This window comes from Leptopilina heterotoma, unplaced genomic scaffold (assembly GCF_015476425.1).
Source record: "Leptopilina heterotoma isolate Lh14 unplaced genomic scaffold, ASM1547642v1 Lhet_142, whole genome shotgun sequence".
NCBI classification, from domain to species: Eukaryota; Metazoa; Arthropoda; class Insecta; order Hymenoptera; family Figitidae; genus Leptopilina; species Leptopilina heterotoma.
Window position 1 is genome coordinate 869,213 of NW_025110861.1, and position 9,456 is coordinate 878,668.

The 9,456-nt window shown below is 30.4% G+C and overlaps 3 protein-coding genes and 1 long non-coding RNA gene across 8 annotated transcripts; 1 reads left to right on the top strand and 3 right to left on the bottom strand.

Moving 5' to 3' along the window:
• Positions 1-256: 256 nt before the first annotated feature.
• LOC122498164 lies at positions 257-4,290 on the bottom strand. Of its 3 annotated transcripts, none has more exons than XR_006301204.1 (3): positions 1,070-4,270; positions 773-977; positions 257-302 (listed from the first exon to the last, which is right to left on the bottom strand). XR_006301204.1 is itself a non-coding variant. In XM_043605778.1 (3 exons), exon 2 carries the CDS (start codon positions 3,369-3,371, stop codon positions 1,104-1,106), a length of 2,268 nt encoding a protein of 755 aa, XP_043461713.1. In that variant the 5' UTR covers positions 3,372-4,077; positions 4,168-4,290; the 3' UTR covers positions 593-977; positions 1,070-1,103. The 3 variants fall into 3 exon arrangements, 2 of the variants coding, with proteins under 2 accessions (XP_043461713.1, XP_043461711.1); XM_043605778.1 differs by lacking the exon at positions 257-302 and having other exon boundaries at positions 593-977; positions 1,070-4,077; positions 4,168-4,290; XM_043605776.1 differs by lacking the exon at positions 257-302 and having other exon boundaries at positions 593-977; positions 1,070-3,544; positions 3,635-3,785.
• A 101-nt stretch (positions 4,291-4,391) lies between these two features.
• LOC122498118 lies at positions 4,392-5,196 on the bottom strand. Its single transcript, XM_043605701.1, has 4 exons — positions 5,124-5,196; positions 4,917-5,033; positions 4,646-4,825; positions 4,392-4,555 (listed from the first exon to the last, which is right to left on the bottom strand). The coding sequence occupies exons 1-4, from the start codon at positions 5,194-5,196 to the stop codon at positions 4,434-4,436; spliced, it is 492 nt and encodes a 163-aa protein (XP_043461636.1). The 3' UTR covers positions 4,392-4,433.
• LOC122498166 lies at positions 5,011-7,922 on the bottom strand. Of its 2 annotated transcripts, none has more exons than XM_043605782.1 (4): positions 7,804-7,922; positions 5,602-5,781; positions 5,124-5,511; positions 5,011-5,033 (listed from the first exon to the last, which is right to left on the bottom strand). In XM_043605782.1, the coding sequence occupies exons 1-3, from the start codon at positions 7,820-7,822 to the stop codon at positions 5,390-5,392; spliced, it is 321 nt and encodes a 106-aa protein (XP_043461717.1). In that variant the 5' UTR covers positions 7,823-7,922; the 3' UTR covers positions 5,011-5,033; positions 5,124-5,389. The 2 variants fall into 2 exon arrangements, with proteins under 2 accessions (XP_043461717.1, XP_043461716.1); XM_043605781.1 differs by lacking the exon at positions 7,804-7,922 and adding an exon at positions 5,872-5,905.
• A 125-nt stretch (positions 7,923-8,047) lies between these two features.
• On the top strand, positions 8,048-9,312 carry LOC122498167. Of its 2 annotated transcripts, none has more exons than XR_006301205.1 (4): positions 8,048-8,248; positions 8,441-8,559; positions 8,823-8,952; positions 9,037-9,312. It is a non-coding gene; the product is annotated as an uncharacterized LOC122498167 (long non-coding RNA). The 2 variants fall into 2 exon arrangements; XR_006301206.1 differs by having other exon boundaries at positions 8,049-8,248; positions 8,823-8,937.
• Positions 9,313-9,456: the final 144 nt, after the last annotated feature.

The following is a 9,456-nucleotide window of genomic DNA, read 5'->3' on the forward strand; positions in this document are numbered from 1 at the left end:
AATATTAATAATAACAATTAATAATATTTATTATTAAAAATAAAAATATATTAATAACAATAACAATCTTATTTTCTGGATTTGAAACACATTTAAAAATACGCGGCTAGACTTTCAATATGGTCGTCACTTCGTCCGCATTCTGATTGGTGCTTGGTTCCACGTTTTTTTTGCCTGCGCGTGGCGAGACCTTGTTACTTGGATCATGGTTTTAATTGTGTAGTTTTATATCTTGTGTAGGTGTACCAGAGCTGCCAGGTACCCTCACCAAACGCAACTGCGCTTGCGCGACAAAAATGCTTCTATTTGTAGAATAAAACTTGTCCATCTAAAGTACTTTATATGTATAATATAAAACGTTTTAAAAATGCGCGGTTCATTTCGCCAATAAGATCATTTTTGTAGTGCAAGCTAAGTTGCATTTGGTAAGGGTACTTCTGATTATAAGGTAATTTTGTAAAAGAAGAAATTGAAATTGTTAAAAAAAAAGTTTAAAATTAAAGTGAAATGTTGAATAAAGTTAAAATGTTTTGAAAAAATTAAAATTTAAAAATTACACCGTTAAACTGAAACTAAATTATAAGTAAAAAAGAGAAAAATGATTTAAATTTAAAGAAATAAATGTGTTTTACAAAATTACCTCCCCTCCTATTATTGATTATTTTAATTTATAAAAAAAAACACAAATGTGCTTTTGTTTTTATAAAAAATTTGAAAAATTCAAACAATAATCAATAAAAGAAGTAGCATGTTTTTTAATTTCTTAAAAAACCTGGTATGCCTTTTTACAGGCTGGTTCGGATCTCATAAGAGATCTCCCGGTATGTACAATGGCAAAAAGCCATCACCACCAGGACCGAATAATGTTTTGTTAAATTATTTCCGCAATTAAGCAGTATATTGTCCATCGTAGAAATTTGTATTTCCGGTTGTCGAGGTTCCTCCTTTTCATTGTCCTTTAAGAGATTTACTTAGTGCTGAAAAAGAGAAAATAATTACAAATTAATTAAATTTTTTAATATTTTTCATAAAAAAAACTATTTTTTAACTATAAATTTTAAAAACTTACATTTAAAAATGAATGTTGAAAGTGATGGGAAAAATTATTTCTGCAATTCTGCAGCCTCATGTTCAATGTCATGATTCTTGATCCGAAATAGATGGTGATTTTTTATGGAATCCTTTGGTATGATCTTCTCTTGAACAAGTGCAAGATTAAGAATATTACGCCCTGCATTTACGTCTCTTTCCCACGTTGTTTTGCATTTCGCACAATAAGTGTATCGATGGGGACTCTTGGATATTTTAAGTGGTCTCACACAGCGACTACACATTTTTGTTGTATTAAACTCATTTACTTTCACGACTTGCAATTTATCCTTTCCTAATTCTTCTGATCTTTGAAAAAGAGTTTGTTGAATACGTTTCAAAGGAGCTTTAGTGTATCCCTTGATAAAATTAGGTATTTCAGCTCCACCAATAGCAACGAAACAGGGTTTCTTCTTTGTATCACCTACTATCCAATTCACAAGTTGATCAACTTGTCGCTTTTGTGCTGAATATCGATCAATTCGTAAACGCGTTACGGATCTTTTTTGATGAAGTGATTGGAAATTTTGTAAAAGATGTATTCTATATTTTGTTATGCGATGGCGATCTCGAGGATTAGTCATGCAAAAATTTTCCATCCATGGATCCTCAGCAAGTTGCTTGTAATATTTTTGCATGTCTATACCTTTTTTCTTCATTAATTCTCTTCTTCTGTAGTCGCCCATCTGCCATCTCATCATCCAACTACCAATGTAAATAGCTGAATCCTTTTTTACATTAGTGGTTGGATTAGGATCGTTTTCTCTACTGACGCCAGCCAGAGTCGCCCTCGCACCAGGATCAAAACCACAAAATTTTTTGTAACTTCCAACTTTCTTCTTTGATTGTACAACATCATGTTTTGTGGGTAAATCAAAAATTACTGACACGTCCACACCATTTGTCGTTACTGTACCAGAAAATTTACCACCATTCTTTAATCTTTTTCGACCTCTTTGGATTGATTTAAAGTTGAACATTGAATTCCACCTTTCTTCATTGTTCATTTCACTTAAGCGCTTCATTTCATCGTCCATTTTATCAACTGCTCTTTGAAGATGATCCTTATTCTTTCTTGAATTTTTTTTCTTTTTTTGTAAAATTGCCTTTTTTTCTTTAATTTCTTTAATAACAGTTGCCACTTGCAAATCTTTTAAAGCAGTATTTGTATAAACGACATGCTTCACGCCTAATGAAATTTGTGGAATTAATGTGAAATTCTTCTTCTTTTTATCATGAAATTCTTGTTGAATCATAATGAAAAATGGCAAAAATTTATGCCATTCTTCATCTTTTGTCAATTTTGTAAAGTCCAATTTTCTTCCATCATCATCATCATCCTTTTTCAGTAAATCAATAGGGAATCCTTTCACTTTACATTTATTTTCTTGCAGCAGGAGATTTAAAGCAGCAACAGATTGTTTATAAAATGAAGGCCTTCTTTTTCGAAATTTCTTTTTTTCCTTATTCTTCTCTTTTTCTTTTTCCTCATTCTTCTCTTTTTCTTCTTCTTTTTCCTTTTTCGATTTTTTTCTTCGCCTTCTTGGCCTTTTTTTATAATAGACTTTATCGCAATGTTTGCGATATTTTTCCTGTCGAACATATCTTTCATCGCAATAGTCTGATGTATTTTTTTCTCGCATTTCATCTGGAATTTTTTTTTGAGATTTTTGAAATTCTTTTCTTTGTTCATTTTTAATGCTATTTTTAAAACTCCTAATTTTTATTTTTTCATCATTATCATTTTTGATACGGTAAACTGAACAAATTTCTTGAATTTCATCTACTTCCATATGATTTTTTTCTTCGTCTTCAATTTCCATTAATAGCTGCAAATATCTTCTTAATCGTGATGCTGCATGCGTCGTGAAATTTGTTTTAAAGTTTCGATTCAACACTAAAGCTGCCTCCTGAATTATTGCCGTTCTATGTTCTCCGTCATAAAGTGGAATGTCATTCCTTAATTCTTTATATTCGTTGACCATTGTATTTATTTTCGCATCCTGTTCAGTTACTTTACGTTGAGCATTTACTTTCTGCTTTAATGATATTAAAAATGACAGAAAGTCGGGACCATTGTTGGTCCATTTCTCCAACAATGATGGGCAATTTTCAACATTTTCAACATTCGTTTCTTCATATAGGCCGAATAATGCCATTGTTGTTGCCTCATACATCATTGATGAAACAACCTTTGCATCTTCTTCAATTCGATTTTTAATGTTTGCTGATTTACATAATTTTCCCAAACAAACTTTTACCGTATGCTTTTCTGTTCCCATTAATTCCAATCTTCTTCTCACTTTATGATGCAACGGTTTATCAATATTTTCATTATCCAAAGTAATTGACGTTCTTTTTCTGTTTGAAGAAACACCAATTGTAGATTTCTCGACACTGTATTTCTTTCGTTTTGAAGAGGGGCCAGCACCACTTTCAATTGATGAGTCAACACCTATAATTGGAAGAAATGAAAATTTTATTAATTTTATATTGAGAGAGATTAAGAAAATATAAAAGAAGAAAAAAGAATACAAAATTTTACCATCTCTTTTTGAAGTTGATGTTGAATGGGAAAATTTAGCTTCTTGCTTTTTCGATTTCTCTACTTTTGAAGAAGTGATTTTTAAATCAGGTCCAGTTGATGACGATAATGATAATGATGTTTCTGTTGGTACACGGTGAACTGAACACGGTGACAGCTTTTCAGGAGAATCACTTGGTGCTGAAAAAGAAAAAAAGGAATTAAATAAATTAAAATTTTTAAATTGTTATTTTAATAAAATATTTTTAAAATGTACCCAGGTGAAAATGATTCATCGTACGAATCATTTTTTCCTTGGTTAATTATTAAAAACTTACATTTCAAACTTAATCTTTGACTATGAAATGAAATTTTTCTTTCCGGTCCTTTACTCGAAGACAAAATTTGCTTTTCAGTCTTTTCAATTAAACTGGTAGACATTTCTTCGCGAGATCTAGTTGGTGCTGAAAATTAAAAAGAAACAAAAGAATTAAAATTAAAAAATTCCTCAATTTAAATCAAATACTTGAAGAAAATAATTTTAAAAAACTTACATTTTAATCTGAATATTCCACTCGAGCGAAAAGTTTTCTTCTCTGCTTTTCGAGGTTCAGCCTGCACAGTCTTTGGAGTTGATGACGATGAAGAAAATGTCAAATTTTCGTCAGATTTTTGTGACTGTGAGTTACCGTAGAAGAATCTGGTAGAATGTCCTTCACGAGATTCATTTGATGCTGAAAAAATAGAGAATAAACAAATAAATTACAATTGTTAACTTTACATGTAAATAAAAATATTTTTAAAATACATCTGTTAAACACTAACATTTTAGACTCAATCTTTCACTAGAAGAGAAAAATTGTTTCTCCGGAATTCCAGATTTTAGATCTTCAGTCTTTCCAATCGAACTGGTAGACATTTCTTCGCGAGATCTAGTTGGTGCTGAAAATTAAAAAGAAACAAAAGAATTAAAATTAAAAAATTCCTCAATTTAAATCAAATACTTGAAGAAAATAATTTTAAAAAACTTACATTTTAATCTGAATATTCCACTCGAGCGAAAAGTTTTCTTCTCTGCTTTTCGAGGTTCAGCCTGCTCAGTCATTGAAGTTGTTGGTGATTGAGAAACTGTCAAATTTTCGTCAGATTTTTTTGTCTGTGAGTTTCCGTAGAAGAATCTGGTTGAATGTCCTTCACGAGATTCATTTGTTGCTGAAAAAATAGAGAATAAACAAATAAATTACAATTGTTAACTTTACATATAAATAAAAATATTTTTAAAATACATCTGTTAAACACTAACATTTTAAACTCAATCTTTCACTGGAAGTAAAAGATTGTTTCTCCGGAATTCCAGCTTTCACATTTTCAGTCTTTCCAATTGAACAGGTAGACATTTCTTCGCGAGATCTAGTTGGTGCTGAAAATTAAAAAGAAACAAAAGAATTAAAATTTAAAAATTCCTCAATTTAAATCAAATACTTGAAGAAAATAATTTTAAAAAACTTACATTTTAATCTGAATATTCCACTCGAGCGAAAAGTTTTCTTTTCTGCTTTTCGAGGTTCAGCCTGCTCAGTCATTGAAGTTGTTGGTGATTGAGAAACTGTCAAATTTTCGTCAGATTTTTTTGTCTGTGAGTTTCCGTAGAAGAATCTGGTTGAATGTCCTTCACGAGATTCATTTGTTGCTGAAAAAATAGAGAATAAACAAATAAATTACAATTGTTAACTTTACATGTAAATAAAAATATTTTTAAAATACATCTGTTAAACACTAACATTTTAGACTCAATCTTTCACTAGAAGAGAAAAATTGTTTCTCCGGAATTCCAGATTTTAGATCTTCAGTCTTTCCAATCGAACTGGTAGACATTTCTTCGCGAGATCTAGTTGGTGCTGAAAATTAAAAAGAAACAAAAGAATTAAAATTAAAAAATTCCTCAATTTAAATCAAATACTTGAAGAAAATAATTTTAAAAAACTTACATTTTAATCTGAATATTCCACTCGAGCGAAAAGTTTTCTTCTCTGCTTTTCGATGTTCTGCCTCTTCTGTCTTTGGAGTTGATGACGATGAAGAAAATGTCAAATTTTCGTCAGATTTTTGTGTCTGTAAGTTACCGTAGAAAAATCTGGTAGAATGTCCTTCACGAGATTCATTTGTTGCTGAAAAAATAAAGAATAAACAAATAAATTACAATTATTAATTTTAAATGTAAATAAAATTTTTTCAAAAAACAACTTTTAAACACAAACATTTTAAACTCAATTGTTGTTTTCTCTTCATTATGTCAATACAGTAGATACTGGTACATGAATTTCTGTAAAAAAAAAATTTGTTAAAAAGACAAAATAATAAGGGTGCAATCTAATAGCATCGTTTTGCGTTGGGTTTTGTAATTAGGCTATTTGGGTATTTTTTTAAAATTTTAGCAACTACAAGCTACTACTTGTGTTAATATATATATATATATATATTTTAGAATTTCCATTACATTAAATTCACAAATTATTAGAGATCAAGCAACTATTTACAAAAATTATAATAAAATTCTTTAAAACGAAATTCAATTAGTAGTTTAAAAAAAATCTTTGAAATTCAATTATATTGTCTTGAAATTAGAAAATAATCAATTATTTGAGAAAATCATTTTCAAAAAGATGAATTATTTAACAAAATTTTCATTAAAATAATTATAGTTTTGATAGAAATTTGAAAAAAGTCTGCATAATATAATGTAGAGAATAAATAATTTATAAAGTTTCTAAAATTAATTCTTTTAATAGTCAAGTTACAAAAAGCAAAGCAAATAACGATGCCATGGGACTGCACTCGGGGACTTATTTTATCAACGATTATTTAATAAACTGTCGAATAAAAAAAACGTCCGTTTTGCCTTAATAAGGCTTTGCCGTAATACAGCTTTACGTCCGTCTGCCTTAAAAAGGCTTTGCTGTAATACAGCTTTACGTCCGTCTGCCTTAATAAGGCTTTGCTGTAATACAGCTTTACGTCCGTCTGCCTTAAAAAGGCTTTGCTGTAATACAGCTTTACGTCCGTTTTGCCTTAATAAGGCTTTGCTGTAATACAGCTTTACGTCCGTCTGCCTTAAAAAGGCTTTGCTGTAATACAGCTTTACGTCCGTCTGCCTTAAAAAGGCTTTGCTGTAATACAGCTTTACGTCCGTCTGCCTTAAAAAGGCTTTGCTGTAATACAGCTTTACGTCCGTTTTGCCTTAATAAGGCTTTGCTGTAATACAGCTTTACGTCCGTCTGCCTTAAAAAGGCTTTGCTGTAATACAGCTTTACGTCCGTCTGCCTTAAAAAGGCTTTGCTGTAATACAGCTTTACGTCCGTCTGCCTTAAAAAGGCTTTGCTGTAATACAGCTTTACGTCCGTCTGCCTTAATAAGGCTTTGCTGTAATACAGCTTTACGTCCGTCTGCCTTAAAAAGGCTTTGCTGTAATACAGCTTTACGTCCGTTTTGCCTTAATAAGGCTTTGCTGTAATACAGCTTTACGTCCGTCTGCCTTAAAAAGGCTTTGCTGTAATACAGCTTTACGTCCGTTTTGCCTTAATAAGGCTTTGCTGTAATACAGCTTTACGTCCGTCTGCCTTAAAAAGGCTTTGCTGTAATACAGCTTTACGTCCGTCTGCCTTAAAAAGGCTTTGCTGTAATACAGCTTTACGTCCGTTTGCCTTAATAAGGCTTTGCCGTAATACAGCTTTACGTCCGTTTGCCTTAATAAGGCTTTGCTGTAATACAGCTTTACACCCGTCTGCCTTAATAAGGCTTTGCTGTAATACAGCTTTACGCCCGTCTGCCTTAAAAAGGCTTTGCTGTAATACAGCTTTACGTCCGTCTGCCTTAAAAAGGCTTTGCTGTAATACAGCTTTACACCCGTCTGCCTTAATAAGGCTTTGCTGTAATACAGCTTTACGCCCGTCTGCCTTAAAAAGGCTTTGCTGTAATACAGCTTTACGTCCGTTTGCCTTAATAAGGCTTTGCTGTAATACAGCTTTACGTCCGTTTGCCTTAATAAGGCTTTGCTGTAATACAGCTTTACGTCCGTTTGCCTTAATAAGGCTTTGCTGTAATACAGCTTAAGTTCGTCTGCCTTAACAAGGCTTTGCTGTAATACAGCTTAAGTTCGTCTGCCTTAACAAGGCTTTGGTACTATTGCTTACCTGTAACACAGTTGAGCATGAAGTGCCAGTCTCGTCTCGGGCGCCTGCTTATATACCCGTGTCCCCACCACTTCGAGCGTCCCCACCAGTGCGCGCTTGTACTACTAGCGCCGTGGTGATGTACAAACTATTTCAAGCATATTTTCGGTAACTCGTACCACGAGTCGATAATGCAGAAAGTGAAATTACCTATAGTTGTGTCAAATTTCAAAATAAAGAATTTGTTGGTAAAGCAGTTTTGTTTTGTTTACGATAATCTGTGCAGAATGGAATATACAAACGTGTTGTATAATTAATTAAGATAAGTATTGTTTTTTAATGAATAAATAAATAAGTAAATAAATAGTTTAATTATTTTAATGCGAATTAATTTTTTTTTCAGGTTTAAATTATAGGTGCAAAATATGACAGTAAGAAGAAGAAGAAAATTAAATTGTGCATTGAGGTTAGTTTTAGTTTTACTTTTAATATTATAAATATATATAATAACATATAGTAAATAACAAATAATTAATTTATTAATTATAAATAACAATATTAAAAAAAAAATTTATTGAAATTTATGTTTATCAATATAAATCTTGATAATCACACAAATTAATATTAAAGGTATATTGAAATTGTTTTTATTTTTTAGGTTAAAAATTCCAACCATACGTCAAGTCATAATAAATTTGACACATACCATAAGGGAACGAGCGACACCAGTTCGGAAAATTAATTAGGATAAATATTGTCTTGGAATTTTATTTTGAGGTTAGTTTTAATGTTTAATTATTGTTTATAGTAATAAATAGGTATATTTTTTTCTCTTATTTTTAACTCTATATGTAGGCTTCTCATGGAAACATTGTTTTATTGAAAATTTTTTTTTAAATTTAAAATTAACCTTAGAAGAATAGAAAATGTTGACAAAGAAATTACGAGTAAGAAAAAATTTTTTTTTACTCTAAGAAAACATACTTAATATAATTTTTAGTTTCTCTATTTTGATTAATTGTTATTTATTTTGTTTATAGGTTCAAGTATTTAACGATGGGAATTTGTAACTGACAAGAGTGCGCAATTAATCAATGTCGGAATATTGAGAAATAAAGATGTCTTCAAATTTACGTTCTCACATTAATTTACATAGTGAATGAAAAATTAGTACTCCAATTACAGATTTATTGATAATTTTTATTTATTCTAATTTATTATTACATTTAATAAATTATATTAATTGTTTTCTAGGAAAAGAATTGGATAATAATTTTTGTCTCATTGAATCGTGGGGGAAAAGAAATGAGAAGTTGGATTCTTCTTTTGTTTCTTTTATTCGTAGAAAAATATGATTAAAAGTCAATTTTTTCAAACCGTGTGATAAGGATGTGGTGGAGAAAAGGATTTCTTTTATATACTTTGAAGAGTAAAACGGCTTGCTGAAAGAGAAACGTGCGCAGTTAATATTAATTCTTCGTAATGGAAAACAAGCAATAAACATGCAATAAAATTAAAAATTCATTTTCATTTTGAATATTTTTTTATTTTTTTTTCTTTATCTCTCTGGTGTTTTTAGTTCAAGTTACCTTCTCTTTTTTTTTTTGTCTTTCGAATGCATTTCGAATTTTTCATATTAAGTTAATTTTATTTTTCAATTACTTAAAGAACATT